Here is a 20,226-nt window from a genome sequence, read left to right as displayed (position 1 = left end):
TAAAAAAAACCTCTTCTGAACCCAAGTGTTCATCCAACTGCTCGTGCTTGTAACCTTCAGAAATGAGGCACCAAATTAAATTTCAGAGGACTTTTATTGAACAAACTATCCACACCACCACCACCAGTGCAAGAATACTTGAGTCTGTATACAGCAAGATTTAGGATCAATCTTAACTTTAATCCCCGAGCAGCAGGTGGAGATTCATATTAATAGTTTTGTGCATAAGGGGTTCAGGCCACAGCTACACGTGCTTTACATCCACTCCTGTCTCAGGTAAACTTTAGTGCTGTGTCAATAACAGCAACCAGCAGGTATGTTTTGCTCGGTCTTCTGTTCACTGCAACTCCCACTCTGGAAAGGTACCATATAGGTGTAGAGTCCTCACCCAGTCACTTAACTCCCAGCATGCAACTTCTAGCACCAGGTATAATCTATATCTGCAATATCCCTGGACCATTGGTACTTCCCTCAGCAGCACAGATAGCATAACACTGGTGTCTCCAGCTGTACCAAAGCAAGTAGCATACATATAAAGTTTCAAGATTAGCTGGAGTCTCCCTCATCTCTTGTGGTATGAAGTAGCCAAACATTTATCCAAGCCAAATTTAACTCAGAAATCTTTATATTAATATAATTATTTTTGAAATTTACAAGTTATTGCAATAAAAACTTTAGCTTTCAGAATAAACATTTAGAATCACAAACTTGGGTTTAGTTTCACAAAGTACAAACATTAAAATACAGAACACAATTATGTACAGAAAGTGACAACATACTTTTAACTCCATGGCTTTTAACTTGATCAAGAAGCAAGAGTTAGCACTCAGTAGGAATCTAAAATGGAACATGGCTGAATAAGAATTAAACATTCAAATTGCTTTACATTTAGCAAACTAAACAGCTCTAGTTCAATTTAACTGTGATTGTTTGGAATTGGTCTTAACTAATAAAATTGTAAACAAGGAAGTTAGGGGTTTGGCAGTATTTGGTTGCAAACAGCTTGCCATCTGGTGTTGGGTCAGAGAAGGCGATTTCATCAGTGCTTAGGTAACAGCCATACATGAATGTGTTTCTGAAACAGATAAGGACAGTGATCAGTGCAATGCAAGAGTTTGGTTCTGCCTAGGTATTTATATGGCTCTTATTACTGTAATATAAATGCCTGTGTTTTGTTCCCTGACCTCTTCTATACTTTGACAGCATTTCCATTATATATACTATTTTCCAAACTGAGGGGGAACCATTTTTGTATAGAGAATTTACTCCATGAAATTGACATAAAAAGCAGCAGCACAGGAGTGATTACCAGATTTGAAACAGGAGAATATAGCAGGTACAGTACTACAGCAGTTTTATTTAGAAGTTTGGTGGTTTCAGATTACCAATATCACAGTCAGGATTTGGTAAGTGAAGTTCCCCATAGTAATCTGTAAAATTTGCTCTATGCATTCTCACATTAAAATTTATACTGGAGAACAGTTGCTTGGAGGCATCTGCAGGTCAGTGACCAGAAGGATGCATTCTAAACAGTCTGCAACAACTAACCAACTATGATGGTAACAGTTCTCAATTAAAGAGAAAATCCATTCATTTCATATCCCTACAAATCTGAAAGTTCCCAACCGCAGAAGCTACTTACCAGGAATAAACTGGTGTTTTAAGAAGCTGCATTACAATAAACATGTGAAATACAGACTGCAATGGCAGACTAAGTATTTATTCTTTTTGAAGTCTGACAAATTCTCAGAGTACTGGGCAGACAGCAACTGTTAACTTAGGGTGTTTTACAAGTGAACAAACCCCATGCCTATTAAATGGTTCACAGGCTATATTCTATCTGGTTAAACATGAAATAAGCTCAACCCAGAACATACAGGGTGATGTTTTGAAAAGTGCTCAGCCTTCGCTAAACTCTGGTCTCATGGTGACTTCAGTGGAAGCAGAGTCTGGCCAAAGCTGAGCACGGTCAAAAATCCAAGCCACAATACTTACATGGTCCTATGCATTTCTCTTCCACCCACCACAATGGCACAGACTGATGTCAGACTAAGTGCATATTTCAATCAGTTCTTTGCACTGTTACATGAACCTCTCAGACTTGCTGAATGTCATTAGCTTACACCTTTCCGAAAAACATTTACTTAATGTTTTTGCTGTGAGCACTTTTTTCCCCCTGAAAATAAACCAAGCTGAAATCTTGTTCCCATCATGTGTGCACCCATATTAATGGCTTACTTAGCAGTTTCATTTTGGGAGAGGCATCCCTTTTCCTTACCTGACTACATCCACCATACGACGTGCAATGCCTCTTCTCCGCATCAGGCTGAACACCCAGATTCTACTGATCCCACAAATGGCAGCTTCCGGCTTTATGGAGCAACGCCAGGCACGATGGTGCTGCAGGACATCCTGATTAGGGGACTGTGGAACATTCGGCTCAGACAGCACCCGGAATGCCTATCAAGGACAAACACTAAGTCAAATGAGTCTCTATCGTGAGGGAAATACAGAAACTTATGCAGGTGAGTTTGCTGCTGTAACACCAAAGGCAATTAACTATTTATTACACTGGTCCTTTAAAGAAAGATAAATGGTTACATAAACCACCTCTGCCCAACATCTGAATTCAGTTGAAAGATTTTTGCACCCATCACTAACAACTTGGTTAATTCTTGTCAATTGCATTTTCATGATGGTGAGAGTGTAGAGCTCTAAAACCATCCAGCCAACCCCCATTTCCCCCTCCTCCCCACACACACACTTTACAAGGCCAGGAGTACCTGTGACATATAGGTTTGCTAACAACCCCAAGTGTCTGAATGTAATTTTCTTTCATCTTATACAATTAAGATACTATTTAGAACACATACCTGTTTGATTTGTTCAGCAATTAAACAACCAACTATCTTCCTTTCATTGGACACAAAAAAGTAGGTTTTAATCTTGGATGGGCAGCTTAACACAATTTGTTTAAATCCCAGTTCATTATCTACAAGTTCTCGCACATCTTCTGCCTATAGATGTTAGGACAAGAGGTTCAGAGATGCACGTTAGAGTCTAGGATAGACAAGTTCAGAGAAGTAATCAATTTCAAACAGAGGGCTTGTGCACCTGAATGGAACCCAGTCATCACCACAATGGAAGTTCACTGTCCAACTGCAGAGCATCTAGCAACTCATTAAAAGCACTAGCAGCCTGTCCCAAATACATAGTTTGGTAGGTTTGCACTACTGTGAGATTTATGCAATTGGAATAGTCTCCTATGGAATGGTAGAAGCTTCATTGCTTGATACATTTGAGTAGACAAGCCTTTATACTATAGTGGACATTCTTCCACAGGCAGAAAGGTAGACTGTAAGAGACTCTCCCCACCCTTTAATATCTATACAACATGCAGACCGTTGTCTTTGTGGACGATGGGAGCTCAGCCTAAAGCTATGGGTGGGGGTGTCATTGCATACCGGTACAAGGCTCACGTGGCAAAGGCAGCAGATTGGTATTTCCCCCCCTCCATAACTGACGAGATGTGAGAGGAAGGGCCCAGCCAAAACTTAGCCTGTGACTTGAATCACGGGAGTTTTGTTAACCTAGCAGCAGCTGCTGCTCACCAGCTGCTATGTGGACTGATTCCAAATCAGCAGACAGAGGTTTTCATTGCTTTTTAACAAAGCACAGTAAAAGCTAAGCCACATAGAAAACCAGCAACTCAAACCAGCACTAGTGCTTTATACTGGATAGACTCCAGGACTGGGGACTTCCCTCTCCATTTTAGGATACTCTGGACTAATGTATCCCTGCTCAGTCCTCAGATTTCTCCCTTGGCTCTTCTACTGCTAATCACCATACTACCCGAGCACATGTACACCCTCTCAGAGCCACTGGGCTTCTGAACAGTGCTATTTTTCTACATCAGCAAAAGAAACCCACTGGGTACTTCCAGCACCTCAGGTAGTTTTACTTCAACAGAATCTAGAAAAACAACATACACAACTGTATGAACATTTCTTTTGATAATCAATTTAGCTAAAGATTTTCCACTGAGCATGAAAGCTGCATGTTTCAGGCTGGATTTTACAAACACAATCTGGAGCATGGAGGACAAGCTCTTACCAAGTGTTTTTACAACAGGGTAGCAAGAGCAATGTTCTACAAATGACAGTATCCCAAAAGTCTGTTCTTGCCTCAAATACCTTAGGGCCAGATTGTGAACAACTTGCACTGATGAGCAGTCACTCACACAAGTAGTCCCATTAACTCCAGTGAGACTACTCTTATGAATTAACTGCTCATCATTGTGAATAAGTGGTCCATAGCTTGGCCCTTAGTGAGGCATCAAGCAACTGAAACAGGTGGCAAATGAGAAAAGTGACAGGCCATTCTCCTTGGTAAGGAGCAGATTGGGTTATGCTGGTAATGTAAGAATAAGATCAAAGGAGTCTTCAGCACTGAGGAATGGCTCATTTGTGTGAGCAAAGATGAACTGGAAGACTAACATGGCTACCATAAGATTACTTTGCTCCGAGATTTGTAAAGGAGAAAAGTGTTTAACCAAAGGTAGGTATCAGCCCTATCTGCAGTGAGGTCAGTGACTTGCCCAAGGTCATAGAGGGAGTCTGCGGCAAAGCTGTGAGTAGAACCCACATCTCCCACCTCCTGGATCTGTGAATTGGCCACAAGTTCATCCCTCCTCTAAGTATGGTAGAAACCAGCCATGTTAATTCCTTGCAGAGTGATCACTGAGAGAGGTTGATCACTAAATATGGATTTCTCCTGACAAGTGGGAAACAAGTGATTATTTAGAATTAATATCGTAGTAGCACCTACAGACCCCGGCCCTATCATGCTAGGCACTGTACAGACAAAGCTAAAAAGAAATATTGCACCTTTTTGGTGGCATATTTTGGATCATCTGGAAGGACCAAAACCATTTTCCCATCCCAGAACTCTGCAACAACACGCTCTTTCTTCCAACCCTACCACAGAGAAAAAAAATAAAGTTATCTGCCAGGAAGAAGAAGAAGAAAAAGGATTCAGCTAAGGCTTCTTTAATAGAACAGACTCCATAGTTGTAATGTGAACCCTAGTAGTTTGCAGGCAGGAAATCAGATCATGTATGTTAACCCATTAGTTCACGTATGTTAATAAAAGGCAATTGCTGGAATAATAGATAAGTAATTTAATTTGATCATGTTATTTGGATACAAAACCTTTGCCTAGTGTAGCCTTAACTCTATACCCAACAATAAGTACTACTTCAAGGGTTCTTTGGCAAAAGGGTCAGCCATTGCCTTACCACATATTTAATTCCCTCAAGGAACCGCTGGTGATGCTGGATGTGTTGGGCTTCATCCTCTGGGCTGGCAGCTGTATAGATCATGCCACATGATTTGCATATGATGGCACCAAAATGCTTCTGTCCAGCGTCCTGTCATTACAAAAGAAAGTCAGAAGTGTCAGAGATGACAGAGGACAAGCTTTTGTTTATTTATAGAATATTCAGAACTGTACATAGCACTTCACATATTCAAGGCATATAATGAACATAATCTCTACAGTATGCCCTTCATGAGATAGGTGTCATTGTATGGATAGAAAAACTAAAGCAGAGACTGAGGGAATGGCATAAGGCCACAGAGTGAGCAGGTGGCAGGACTGGGATTATTTACTCAATTCCATGCTCATTCCCCCAGACCACAGTGCCTCCTGTTTATACCAAGAATTCACTAAGTCGTTCTGTATTTGTTTTGTTTTTTTGGGAAGGCAATGCAGAGACAAGGAATTAAATGCTAAGAATTTTTTAAAAGCAGATAAAATTAATAAAGAACAAACTGTAATAAAAAATGCAGCTCTAAATGTAAGGCACGATGGGAGTCCATTGTTGGAGTTTCCCAAGACCTCAGTTCAATTCCAGTCTCATCACTCAGGTTCCTCTATATGATATATAGCAAAGGTACACGGAGTTGATGAGACTCAAACATAGGGAGTTGGCCTCTTCCTTTACATGGTACATTGCATCACAGTTTGGGATTACCTTGGTTACTTACTCTGTAGGAACCAATCCCTATACAGCATGATCTGTCCACACACTGCCCATGTACGACTTACATTTCTGACTTATGAGGTAAAAAGTAAAGATCATATCCATTGTTATCTTGCCCACTGTAAATGGTTCCCTGTTGTTCCCCCTTATCTTAGCTAGTACAGACATTCGGTTCCCAGCCTGCTGATCCATTTACCGCCCTAATCCTGTCTCCCAAGAAATGAAGCCTCACCTATGTCCAATTACTCATGTCAAGCCAGGCCTATATGCATACAAGTGACTTTAGCTTATTGCAAATGACACACAGGGCTTAATGATGCCATTTGGTTGCATTCCATTGTAAGGCCAGGACTTCAAAGGGAATGAACTATACACACAGGACACCACTAGGTGAGTATTTCATCCCTCATATCTGTTATATGAAACCCTCCATTGATTAAGTGGGGTTGCATTTCAGTCACAGATAAACTCCCAGGTACAGAATGTTTTAGACAACATCCCTACTGTGGTACTGTCCTTCATTACGTTAGTTGTCCACTAATGTGGCTGCAGCATTATGCTGGCTCTGCTCAGGCAACAAATCATGCAGCAGTGGGAAACAGTATTTCTGTGTCCAGCAAATTCACTCCTATGCTATCCATACAGGCATTTAATAGCAAATTCTACAAGTTTCCTATTTATTCACAGATATAGTAAAGCTTTAACCCCAAGGAAACCTTAGAAAAGAGTTTCACAAATAGTGTCACAATCTTTACATTTGAAATTTTGGAGAAAGATTTATACAATTAATTAGAGCTGTATACAGTGTTTGAGATTTATACGTAAGGGAATCTAGTATTGGTTAGTCTGAAAGCTCATTTCTCTACTACCACATGGTAGTGCAAGCTCCCCTAAGAATGAGTAACAGCCCACAGAGGAATACTCACAATGATCATCTGGTCTTTAAAGTCTTTGCTTAGTTCTTTTGTTTTCTTGCTGGTTTTCTGGAAGGTATGAACCATTTTTGTAGGTGGGCTGAATCCCAGGGGAGAAGCCAGATCATCTGGGAAAGGCTGTGGTCTGAAAGTAGTTTCAGAGTTGCATCTGAATTAGTCATTTCACACTCACAGTCAGATTGAATACTGATGTGACTAGCTCCCCAGAACAGACCAGTAAAGGAACTCAAGAGATGTGTTCAGGTTAGTTCTTCCTGTTTCAAGAGACCCCATACTAAAATTGATAGTAGGAAGCTGGCCTGATGGCAGTGTTGAGATGCAAACAACCAAGGTTCTAAGGGCTGCACCAAAAAACAAGTCAAGGCTTTGAGGAACATCACTGCCTCTAGACTGTAACCCAAACCTGTGGCTCTAGAACTGTTCTAGAGGAAGAATACAAGAGCCTACATCTCAGGTGTTAAATCTGATCTCAAGCACATTCCATACTGCAGATATGAGTCAACGGAGCTGAGCTGCCAGGATTCCTATTCCTTAAATTCACTGAGGATGGTGGCTATAACAAGGCTGATGACCACTGATCTAAGTGTTCCTGTGCTGAGAGGGAAAGAGACAATGGGTGGAAGCCCTTGCTACTCCATACACTCAAACATGGGAGTACCACTCCCTCTCTCATCCCCCTTTAAGAAAAGGAACATGAACTATGAAAATGTTTATGGCTGGGGCATTAATCATACAAAAAGTTGGGACCATATCTTTGAATGTCCTAAAAGTAACTGTAACTTGGTCTCTTAAGCACATCCTTCACATGCCCTAGAGTACCTCAGACCACCTCTCCCCTTGACTTCTGCTCCAGCAGTGGAGATTATCTGAGATTCTGAAATAGTAGGTACCAGATTTAGATAAAAGAATTGGAGGCATTTTCAGGGAAAGGCCCTCAATTCTGGGACTCAATTCTCCATTCTGGTCCAATGGAGACAAAGTTTTGCTAACTTTTAAAACAAATAGTAAGGCTAACGGAAGGCATGGGTAAATTGAGGGAAGATCTGGAAAGGATTGTTCATGAGACTATTGATCCAGATGGAGTCTTTATATGAATTTTTAAAAACATTTATATGAGACTTGCGCTTTGGAGAAGCGCATATTAAAATTGTTAATAAATAAATAGTGCTTTATAGATTTACCTTTAGTGCTTTAGCTATACGCAAGCTGGCAGGGTTACTTTAGGAACTACCACTTAAAGGCCTGGTCTACACTACCCGCCTGAATCGGCGGGTAGAAGTCGATCTCTTGGGGATCGATTTATCGCGTCTCGTCAGGACGCAACAATCGATCCCCGAATCGACGCGCTTACTCCACCAGCGGAGGTGGGAGTAAGCGCCGTCGACTGGGAGCCGCGGCAGTCGATTTTGCCGCCGTCCTCACAACAGGGTAAGTCGGATCTGATACGTCGAATTCAGCTACGCTATTCGCGTAGCTGAATTTGCGTATCTTAAATCGACCCCCCCCCCCCCCCGTAGTGTAGATGTAGCTTAAATTTGCTAACTGTTGTACAATAACCTTAACATGGGATTAACAGAGATAAGCATTGAACAGTTTTCTAGGTTTAGATGCCAAGGAGAGTTCCCAAAGCAGAAAGCTAAAGTATAGTTCTAGTAGAAAAAGTTTCTACTCATCTATTCCCAAGAGACAGTGTAGGAGGTAACAGCAAATCCAAGGCCATATTTTGGTTAATCACAAACACCAGGATATTGGCATATTCCAGAATTCCATTTTCAAATACCTTCCATATTGATGCAAAGCTCCCACAAGGGAGCAATGTAAATATGTAATCAGATCTCTCTCTCACTCTTAAGTGGAAGAGAATTATAAGTTTGACAAATTTTTTGGTTTTTTTTGGCTCTTTCAGAACTACAACAATTTTAAGTGATTTTATGTTCACAACAAATTCAAATCAGAATGTTTTGATTACTAGCAATCTGCTCCAAAGAAAGATGATTAAATAAGACAGAGGGATTAGTGGTTTTGGTTCTGCATGGGAAAGCAGAACATTTCCACTGGAAACATAATATGGCAAAGGATTTGTCAAACAAATAAGTAATCAGAGTCATGGACACATTAGCATGAGCATATTCTACAAGGAAGATTATTTGCAGGGCTGTACTAATCTATTTAACAGCACAAGGTGTTAATATTGTTACAGATAATCACACAGATCAATCCTATAAAGTTATGCAATATAATGAAGGGCAATGCTAAAAGCCAGTGCCCAACAGACCTTTGAAAGACATGCTCAACTAGATAAGGGTTGGGTTAGAACAAAGGGAAGAGAGAAAATAGAAAATAGAAGCTTCAATTCTTTTCACATCTGCATGTCAACTTTTATCTTCTCTATCTTGCAATCCCCTTTCCACGCAAAAAGATGGTCTGAACACCAGTGGCATTGGGTATTATGGAAAGGCTGATCAGCTGAGAAACGTTGACTGTACCGTATCTGGTATAACCACGTCATACTCCTTACGCAGTTAAAGATTTAACGAGAGACAACACTTTAACTAGTGCAATTATATTAGAACGATGAACTTCTCAGATGGTTGAAGGTACTTCCCAATGTACCAGATACCCTCACATCTCTGGAACAATCATATTGCTAACATTAATCACTACAACATATAGAAAGCCACACTACTAAAGGGCAGCAGCAGAAAGGTAGTCTACCAAACTGACATCAAGTTTAAGAAGCGACAGTATTTTAGAACATTCACATGGGCAAGTTACACAAACATTCTGGGAACTGTAGTTCAAATAATTTCAGTAAACATGACTTTACTTCAGAAACGGTAACTATTTCACTAGTTTGAAACTTAATATAGGATAGTAATAGTCAGAGATGATAACCTAGTAATATTTTTCCAAGTCCCTCTGCTAAGGCCTGATATTGTCTTCCTCCATTCCACTAGACAATTTTTATTATTTACATTACAGCAGTGCATACAGGACCTAACTGAGATCAAGGCTCCATTGTGCTAGGCTAGATAGATTCACACAGGAGACAATCCCTGCTCAGAAGAGTTTATAAACTAAAATGACAAGTCAGACAAAAGATGGGGAAAGTAATATTATCCTCACTTTACAGATGGGGAAAATAAGGCAGACAGAGATTAAGTAATTTGCCCAACATCACACAAGTAAAGCGTTGTAGAGCCAGGAACTGAACCCACATCTCTAAATTCCAAGTCTGCAGCTTAGCCCAAAGAAAGAATAGTGTTTCATCTTCCCTCTCAAAAATAAGATCCAACACTTGCATATCTTAATGATGGCTATTTCTCATCCCTCACCACATCTCATTGGCAAAGAGAAACTGTTTATTATTTTTGGAATTTATGGTCTCGTATTTTTTAAAATCTGATTTCTGGAGGTATTGTTCAAACTTCTGTCTCATTCTTGGAGAGTGTTAGAGTAAGACAGACATACCTTGTTTTGTTGACTGAGGGTGTACTGAATATGGGATAGACAACATCTGCTGAAGGGGACACTGGAAAGAGTCACACAATTTGTTAGTATTAGACAATGACGATACAAAACATGTGGGTATCTAGAAATGGGACCTAGGTGAACCAGTAGTTTCAACTGATACACAAGCATGGAAAAACTCTGAACTCCCAATACCCAAGAGCTTACATTAGCATTAGAAAAATTTTGGTACTGCAACAAATAAAAACCCACTCAATTTTTTTTTTTTTTAATATATTGAACTAGCTATTTTTGATCCAATTAACTATTGACAGAATATCCTGTGCTTTATGCTATGAAAAAAATTGTTGCAAGCCAAGGGTCAGGGCAAACCAAATCTCCAGTAGAACCTTCACCAGGGAACATGTGAAAATTTATATTAGAGCAAATTGTTGCATCAATAGCTTAATAATTTTATTAATGGCGGAAGACTATGTCTAACACCATTTATCATAACCCAGACTTGCCCAACTCGTGATCTCATAGCTAAAGCATACCCTGTATTTATGGCTTCGCAATCTTATCAGAGAAAGTGTGGTGTCACAAATTCAGCACTAAACTTCACTGCAACAGGAGAAATTTCAGTCCATTTTTTAAGCAAAACTGATGAGGAAAACCAAATAAAAAAAAAGGTAAATATTGTCCCACAAGGGTGGAAGACCTTCTTCATAGTTCAGCTGTTGGACTGCCTTTAATTTCCATAGCCTTTTGACTATATTTGCCAATAGCCAAAGATCAGCATTTTTGCCTCCCATCAGATTCCACATCAGACACAGAAGCCAGACACCAATACATAGGAAAGCCAGAAGAGAGGCCTAAGCAATAATTTTATAATCAATCCCTTTAAGTAAAAGAAAAATACTCTATGAAGTTGAACTACATGATTTCTTACTTACTGAACTTGGGACATAAACATCATGACAGGTGCCTAGACCAATACAGCTGCAGCACTATTTACCTTTATTATTCTCTGTTGGAGACTGACTGAAAGGAATATTCTCTTGATCGTCCAACTCACAGTTTATGGAAGATCCAGCTTCATCCACATTCTGTAATACAGATAAACATTCTCAAAGACCAAAGAAAAACTGTCAGCTTGACTTAGTTTCCAGTTTGCTAGTTACACAATCTCACGTAGCTCGAGCGCTCAGGGCATAGGCCAAATGTCGCCAAGGATATTTTGAAATGCAACTAACAGCCTTTATCCTCTTCAATACAGAGACCTGGTTTGCAGAGGCTAGAGATTCCACCATGTAATGCTCCACCTTGAGCTGAACAATATTGGATAATATTGTATGCTGGAACCTGCAGTCTCATGGGCCGCACCTCAGTATCGAAGAAGCTGCTTTTTTGGGGGCGCAAGTTATTTATGGCCAGGTTTATGGCAAGTTGTTGATGTCCCTCACGTGCCTTTCTATTACTTCTAGCTGCAGTTCTGTAAGATTATTTCTTCATTTCAACATTTTTGGTATCCTGGTCCTACATTGGTGTCTATAATTCTATTGGTCCTACATTGGTGTCTATAATGCAAAGCCTTTGGGAATTTCCTGCAAAGATTCAATGAATGACCATGCTAGACTGATTTTTACCTTAAATTTCTGCCCACTTCTAGTTTCTATGACAGCTAGAACATATTAATCCTCCCCTCCATTACCAAAACCATAATCCCATGGACAGTCACCAACCAAAACCATCAGCTCAAACAGGAGCTGTTTGAGACTAGATCAAGGCACAAAGTTGGCCTATAATTTTGTGATAGCAAATCCAGTGATACAAATTCATTTCCATACACCCAAGGCTTCTGAAAATGCAGTTTATTATCCTAAGAGCCTGCAATCACAGCAGGCCCAGCTGCTTTGAAGTTATATTTTTTATTTTATATGCAAGATTGTTGACCTACCAACATTTGTATTTTATTAATGTTGTATTGTAAAAACACACTGGCAATCAAGTAAGGAATGTGATGGATACATTAATACAGGAGAAGTGAACAAAGAAGGCAATAAATAGCTCTTTATTAAACCAACACAGGAGTATAAAACTCATTAGTCCAATAAAAGCTATTACTCACCTTGTCTATTGTTTCCCTTCAAGGACCAGTACAGCTATGAAAAAGTATTCCAATACCACTTATCCTCTCCTCCAAACACCTTTCAGGTGCCAGAAAATGGCAGTAAAATGTGACATTAAGTATAATGAAATAGGCCCCAAACCTGGTTTGCATTAGGTATTTTATTGCTGCACTCTTCCATTGTCAATCTTACCTGTGGCATCTATATGCTGAGGTAGGTTCTGGTTTCTATCTCCAAAACTAAACAATTCTCTAGCAATCCACAAAAGTGAGACTTCGCAGGAGCTAACTGGTCAGTGTTGATTTTTGAGAGCCATTTTTAAATTTAAACCATTTGAGTGCTGAACATGCTTTTGGATCCTCATACAAGGCATGTTTTTAAGAGTCATACCCTTACTCTATCCCTAGAACTAGAGGCCCCACTTTTCAAAGGCCTAGTGATTTTAGGTGCCTCATTGTCTGAGACATGCTAAAGAAGCCTGGTTGGGAGTGCTCAGACCTATCTAAAAATTAGGCCCCTATAAGTTGTCTCAGATTGTACACCATAACACTGATACATCCAAAATCACTAGACACTTTTGAAAGTTTGGGTCAAAACATTTGGCCATTTTGAATTTCACCCTTCTTTATTATGCAACCACCTCCTCTCTGGTCTCCCTAATACCCACCTTACTCCACTAGTCTATTCTGCAGACAGCAGCTAAAATCCCTTTCTTCGCCCGCCACAAAACATGTCACCACATCGCTTTGAACCCAAGCCTACACCATTCTTCTTCGACTTGCTTCTGAATTGTACTGCACTTTCTATCCTTCCCACTCTCAGCTTCACATCTCCTGATACTACCTCCTATGTCTGAATTCCCACCCTGTCTCCAAGCCTACATACACCAAGCCACCTATTACCAAAAGAAAGATGCTCTAAGCTAAAAGTTTCTCCCAAATCTCACTGTGCATTCACTTTTCCATCGGTTTGGACTTAGCTCCTCTCAGAACATCTCCTTTCTTGTATAGCACTGAACAGAGTGCCAGTACTTAATAAGTTATTCCTGGGGGAATTCTGTGCCCAAAATTAAAAATTCTGCACACAATATTTTAAAATTCTGCAAAATTCTACATATTTGTCAAAACAACACAATATAATCATGCCAGTTTAAATTATTTTGGTAATTTATTTCAAAATATCTGTCAGCAAGTATGTTTGCAACAATACAGACAGCAAAAAAGATTCAGGAAATGTTTTTTGACAACTAGATTCCTTACTAGGCATATTAATACAGAACTTTGAGTAATAATTCATTTAAACTACAATCCAAAACCATATTTCCCAGACCCCTCAGAAGTGTTGCAAAGGCTTGGGGAAGTTAGGGCTAACGGAGGAGTGAGGGAGAGGGAAGTAATTGCTGGAAAGGGGCCTGGGAGTGAACCTGGAGGTTGTTGGGTGTGGGTGGGAGAAGTACAGAATAGGGTTTTTTGGGGGGGAGGGATTGTTAGGGAGTTGGGGAGCCTTCCCTATGCAGACACTGGCTGACCCCTAGCTTCTCCCATTCAGTCAGGCACATCTGCCCCTATCCTCATGTGTCCCTGCACCCCCCTCAGCCACCCCCACATCCCCTTCCTCCATCTCCCGCACCCCATTTCCCATTCAGCCCCTGCCCCAGTCTGTCCCCCCCACTAGCCCTTCTGAACCCCAGTCTATGTGACACTCCCCTCCCCCAGCAGCCCCATGTGCTCCGCTCTGTCTCTCCCTCCCCATATCCTGTGCCTCTAACCAGGCCCCACGAGCAGGGTGCTGTGAGGAACGCAGCCGGCTGCTACTGCTCATGAGCCACCTGCTCTCTGTTCTGGTGCCACAACAGCCTCTGGTGGGCCAAAAGTGCAACTGCAGTACCTCGCCAGCAGAATGTATTTTCTGCAGAGAAAAAATTTGCAGGGAACAGTGGTGCAAAATCCTCCCACCCCTTTATCTTGTACTGCTCCTTATCTTATACTGAAGAGCCACTGTCCTCAGAAGCTAGAAGTTTAAAATGTTCTGGATAGAGACCAGCTCAGTAAATCCATTGTTACTGCTTCACTTAAGCATAATAAGCTTGGGTTTAATCTCACACCCTGGGCTGGGGAATCTGTAGAACCGGCACACTCAGACTCTACAGGGAAAGGAATTACTCTAGGGCAATCTTTACATTCAAGATTGGAGTTCATTTGTAGCATTCCTATGTCACCACTCAGGCTGCATTGGCTACCAGCAAGGGTGCAAACAGAATCCTCAGGACGCAGGAGAAGGCTCAAAACAAATCTGGAAACAGATTTGTTTCTTTGCTCAATTGTTTGTTTCACTTGCCTTGACACTGAGGCCAACAAGGAAACATCCCAAAGAGAGTACCTTGACAGGGACCTTGGGAATTCTGGCTTCCTCTGGAGACTTGAGCCTGATCTTTTAGGATCAGGTAGGGTATGCTATTATCAATTCCCTGGAACTGCAGGGAACCCATGGCTTCGCACACCTCTTTGCACAGTAAAAACAAACAGTTGTAATTATTTGATGTTCCTTCCATTTTATATTATGCCTCTCAACAGATTGCTTTTTTAAAAGTGAAGTCAATATTTTTGCATGCAATACTTATTGGTAGACTTAATTACCAGCCTAATTAGGACACAAAGGGGATATAAGTGTAGACAGAGTGCATTAAAGGTGGACTACAAAGAACAAATATATTGTGTTTGTGCCCTTATGGTTAAGATTATGAAGGCAACCTGAAAGTTCCCCAACTACCAAGTCATATCCCACCCCCTTTAAAAAAAAAAAGGGGCATTACAATTTCAGGTCTTGTCTACCCTGAAGACTCTCTGGTGACTGATGACTAGTTAAATGACAACACAAGATTTAAGAGACCAAGCTGAACAATTAAAAGGGTAAGAGATTTTTAATCTAACAGTTTAAGCCTGCATTTTTACTAACTATGCAACTCTTGCACCTAGTACACTTGGGAGAAAGGATGGCTTTGTTGAAGATTCAACACTGACCCTTCAGTTAAAGTATGACACAGACCAGGAGAATGCTCGGACTATAAATCTGAGCATCAACAAGTCCTCCAGCCAAACAAGGAAGGCCACACTTCATATTCCTGATATTTATAAGGTTTTAAAAAGGCAGATTTTTTTAAAAAATTGTCTTTTATGCTGCATTAATAAAAGCAAAAAAGGGTATGAATCCAATTTTACAAAAACTCCTTTTGAGTAAGCTTTCCTCTCATCGAACCTAAACCTAAATAGCAATAGTGACCAGTGGATGGGAACAAAGCAGCAGTGAAGAGATGAGAGTTCAATTCTCAAGACTTCTCTGTACATTTAAATATGTCATTCAAAGTATGTATTTAAGTTATTAGTTTCAGTGCTGCCCTACTCCACAACATCCTGCATCCACATGCTCAGGAATTCAAAACCACACTGACAAAGAGCTTTCTAGTTACTGCCTGAGGTCACATGAATCAGGAGTAAATCTTTTAAGGAATATCTTTCTTTGATACAGCTCTGGAACACGCCTTGCTTAACGTACCATACACTTTCCCCATGCCTCAGAACAACTAGAACTAGCAATGCAACTACATCCTTGCTGAACAAAGCAAGTACACACTTAATATACAGACATATGTTAAGTGACACTCTCAGTGCTACTTACCAGGTTCCTTGTATCAGTCTCCTCTGGAGTCAAAGGCTTTGAGGAATCAGAGCGACTAAATGGGATCAATTCAATTTTCTGCATTGAGATCTTCAATTTGTGAATGACCTTCTTTTGACTTATGCTATTGGCCAATTTCTCCCTATCCTCCTCTATATCTTCATTCCCCTTCTTCTGGGGCACACTTGCATGTTTTGATACCTCACTGGCCTTGGCAACTTCCTTTTTATCATCGGAGTGAAACTCTGTATCTCCAGATCGTCTCAGCTGGTCACCCTCTGCTGCAGAACTAGAGAGAAGCTGGGAGGGTTTAAGGCCTGAAGGCAGCTTTTTAGGACCAGAATGGGATTTCTTCCCAGTGGAAAAGAATGCTGCTCCCATCTGGAGCTTCAGCAGGGGTTTCATTTTCATGCTTAGGACTCGGAAAGGAGCCTCCATTTTCTTTTCAATTGGACGAATAATGTTTTCCTTTTCCACAACAGGTTTGACAGGGGCTATATCTACCTTGGCTTTCTTAGAGTTTCTTGGTAAAGTCTTGGTGTGCTTAGAATCAGTCTGACGTTTGGCTGTTTTTGAGCTTGCATTCCTGATGAGGTTCATATTTCCCTGTACTTTCTCCGTCCTATTGGCACTGGGGAGGTCTCCATCATCGTCCCTCCAACTAAGAGGGCGGCTTTCATTTACCAGTTTCCTCTCCAGTGGGGTGAGGTACCGGTTTTCTTTGCTGTAGAAAGATGCCGCGGGCACAATGGGCTTGTATGGGGAACCAGACTTTGGAGACACTTTACCCAGGAACTCCCTACATGCGGTCATTGGGATGCTGGCTATTTGAAGTGGGGAATTATCAAGCTTCCTGGACATGGAGGATTTCAGAGGCGAAGCCTGGTTTTCTTTATCCTCATCACTGAATCTAGGTGACCATTTTGTTCGAGAAGCAAAGGTCCGATTTGTAGATGTCTTGACTGGAGACAGATCCACAGTGATGTCCATCATCAATTTTTTTGCTGGAGTCCCAAGTGCTAAGAACACGCTACAAAAATAAAAAAATAAAATAAACATTTCCCTCTTCTACAGATTGGAGAATCCTTCAGGCATAGTCATGGCTCTGTTTAAGTCACACTAAAGTTTCTCTTAAAATAGTTTCCTCTGTTGGTAAATAATCACAAAATCTATCTGGGGTGTTTTGTTTTTTTTAAACCACACTCACTGTATCATTCAAGCACCTTAATAAAGAGCTGTATACTACCTTCCATCTACAGTTTCTTTAAATGTCACTGGGACCTGCAAATATGGACAGAGGGCAGCACAGGGTCTAGGATTTTTCCACTAATAATAGTGACAAATAGATCTCTTTGCCTGCCTGTATTAAAGGCTTGGTCTACACTTAAAAGTTAGGCTGACAGCCACCTCGGGCAGGAGTGTGAAAAAAATAAATCACATCCCTGAGCGACACAGATATGCTGACCTAACCACTAGTGCAGATGCAGCTATGTTGACAGAAGAATGCTTCTGTCAATGTAGCTACCGTCATTTGGGAAGGGGGTATTGCTACACCTATGGAAAAACCCCTTCCGTCAGCTACCTTTATGGTACAGGGCTATGCCAGCATGACTACAGTGGCGTAGCTATGCTGTTATAGCATCCGTAGTGCAGAAAAGTCCTTGGAGCACAAGGTAACGGAACTGCCATTTTACTTCCTTATTAATCATGAGCAGCATCAATTCTGCCACTAGAGCTCCAAGAATAACATTTGACATCTTATATTCCCTTAAGCAGAGCAAAAAATATTGTAGATCTTCACCACTTGGCTCATTTTAGAGCAACACTCAACTTAAATCACACTTCCAAAAATGTTTTTTCTTACACTTGTTATGAGTAACACCTATGATTATTACAACTAAAAGAATAAAGGAAAAGTTATATTTTCTTTTATTTTTGTATCCTTTATGCATTTGGCAGATCACAGTGTACAATTCTCTCTGTTTTTGCAAGTCTTTCACACAGCAATGAGAAAAATATGAATATGTCAGAGCAAGTTTACTATCTGAAATTACCTTTTCTTTTTTTTTTCTAATGTCACTAAAATTCCAGTAGCTAATGTCCCTTTAAACATGAAGTCAGTGTGGCTTCATGTAGGCACAAAAGCCTAGCCCTGCAGAACTCAGTGTAGGACTGGGAGCTTAGTGTCAAAATTTAAAACCAAACAAAAAATACACCATTTACAGCTCTCCTAAAGGAATATAAAATGTTGTACATTGGATCAAGTGACTTGGAAACTAACTAATTCACCAATATTTCTCCTTTTAAAGTACCTTATACATTTACATTTCAAAATTAAATAATGGAACCATCTTGTGACCTCATTAGGTTGGGAGTGAGTCTTGCAGTTTGTAAAGGTTATGTAAATGTACAGTACTAGATACAAGTGATAAAACCACCCCAGTGCAAACCAGTGTGTTGTTGCCCCATTAACCCAGACTTACAGAAGACTAAGTCAGTTTAATCTTTTTATCATCATTTTTAAGTCTATATATTCTATTAGATGTAGAATCTTCTACAGCTTAGGGTTTCTTTCTACCTTTAAAAAAAAAAAAAAGCTGTCAAGCTGCTCAGTACAATACATGTGTAAAGTATTATGCGTTACTAAAGAATGAAAAAGCCACTTAAGTTATTGCATCTCATAACTGTTCCCCCCATTTTATAGTAAAAGCATTGAGGGAGTTAAAACATTTCTTCTGTTCTCAGTACATGAAGTGAACCATTAAAGAATTTGTTTTCAGTGTAACAAATAGCAAAGACAAGATTATGAACAGATAAACACACCTATCAGAGCTAGTAGAACTACGATTCCTTTTTCTTGGAGTAACAGCTGCCATCTCAATAAAGTGCCTGAAAGTTAGAAGACATTTCAAGATATAATTTATGAAGTTATATTACACACAAATGTAACTGTATTATAAATTATATGACATTCACTTTTTAAAATAGCGTTAAAATATCTAATACTAAGTAAAAAAAAAAAGTTAACAAGCACATGCATACCAACCTAAAAAAGCCACTTTCCATTGGTTTCTAGAGCAAACATTTTCTTATTTTTAAAGAAACATTTAAAGGACAATGACTGTTCCTAAACCTAATTTCCAAAGATCTTCCATCTCCCAAATATCATGGCCCATTAATCTCAAACTTTCCCCAAAAAAACCTTCTCTTGGCAGGGGACCACACATGAGACACTTCAAACAGAAAGGATTTATGAAGAAACCCTTTTGAGGAGACAAGGAAAAGAAAGGGCCCCAATCAGTACTGAAGCAAAATTAAAGTATTAAAGCCCATTTCTCATGTGCCATGTACAAATGCATCAGTGTACCTCAAGATATATTTAATGCATAATGCCAATGTGCCTAAAAAGCCTTTTACATAGTTTATTGATTTTGGTATTATGAGGCTACAAGATAGGAATTTGGGGAGACAGCATAAATAGGGCCAAACCATTTTACAGCAATGTTTAAACGTTGGTTCCCAAATTTGGTTTAAGCCATAATGTAGACGGAGTTACAATGATGCTGGAAAAGTCTCTTTACATTAGCTGGCCCTCATGCAACATAAGAACTGAAATCCCAGCTCAGACAGTGGTCCCTGTAGTCAAGCATCCTATCTTCAATGGTGACCAGTACCAGGGCTGGTCTACCGGGTGGGGGGGAGGGGGGGGAAGGGATATCGATCTAAGATACACAACTTCAGCTATGTGAATAGCATAGCTGAAGTCGAAGTATCTTACATAGATTTACCTTGGGTCCACACGGCGCGGGATCAACGGCCGCGGCTCCCCCATCGACTCCGCTACCGCCGCTCGCTCCGGTGGAGTTCCAGAGTTGACGGGGAGCACGTTCGGGGATCGATATATCGCGTCTTAACGAGGCGCAATATATCAATCCCCGATAAATCGATCGCGTCTGGACGTACCCTCAGATGCTTCAGACGAAGGTGCAAG

The 20,226-nt window shown here is 40.4% G+C and overlaps 1 protein-coding gene across 1 annotated transcript; it reads right to left on the bottom strand.

The window, feature by feature from the left end:
* Positions 1–942: 942 nt before the first annotated feature.
* ESCO2 (establishment of sister chromatid cohesion N-acetyltransferase 2) lies at positions 943–20,078 on the bottom strand. The gene is made up of 11 exons (XM_065401800.1): positions 20,024–20,078; positions 19,059–19,124; positions 16,236–17,265; positions 11,447–11,537; positions 10,450–10,510; positions 6,970–7,102; positions 5,297–5,428; positions 4,887–4,976; positions 2,874–3,017; positions 2,279–2,460; positions 943–1,075 (listed from the first exon to the last, which is right to left on the bottom strand). The coding sequence occupies exons 1-11, from the start codon at positions 20,065–20,067 to the stop codon at positions 943–945; spliced, it is 2,106 nt and encodes a 701-aa protein (XP_065257872.1). The 5' UTR covers positions 20,068–20,078.
* Positions 20,079–20,226: the final 148 nt, after the last annotated feature.

The sequence above is a fragment of the Emys orbicularis genome, chromosome 3, assembly GCF_028017835.1.
Source record: "Emys orbicularis isolate rEmyOrb1 chromosome 3, rEmyOrb1.hap1, whole genome shotgun sequence".
Lineage (NCBI taxonomy): Eukaryota > Metazoa > Chordata > Testudines > Emydidae > Emys > Emys orbicularis.
Note: the sequence above shows the minus strand (reverse complement) of the source record. Positions and strands in the feature narration are given on the sequence as shown.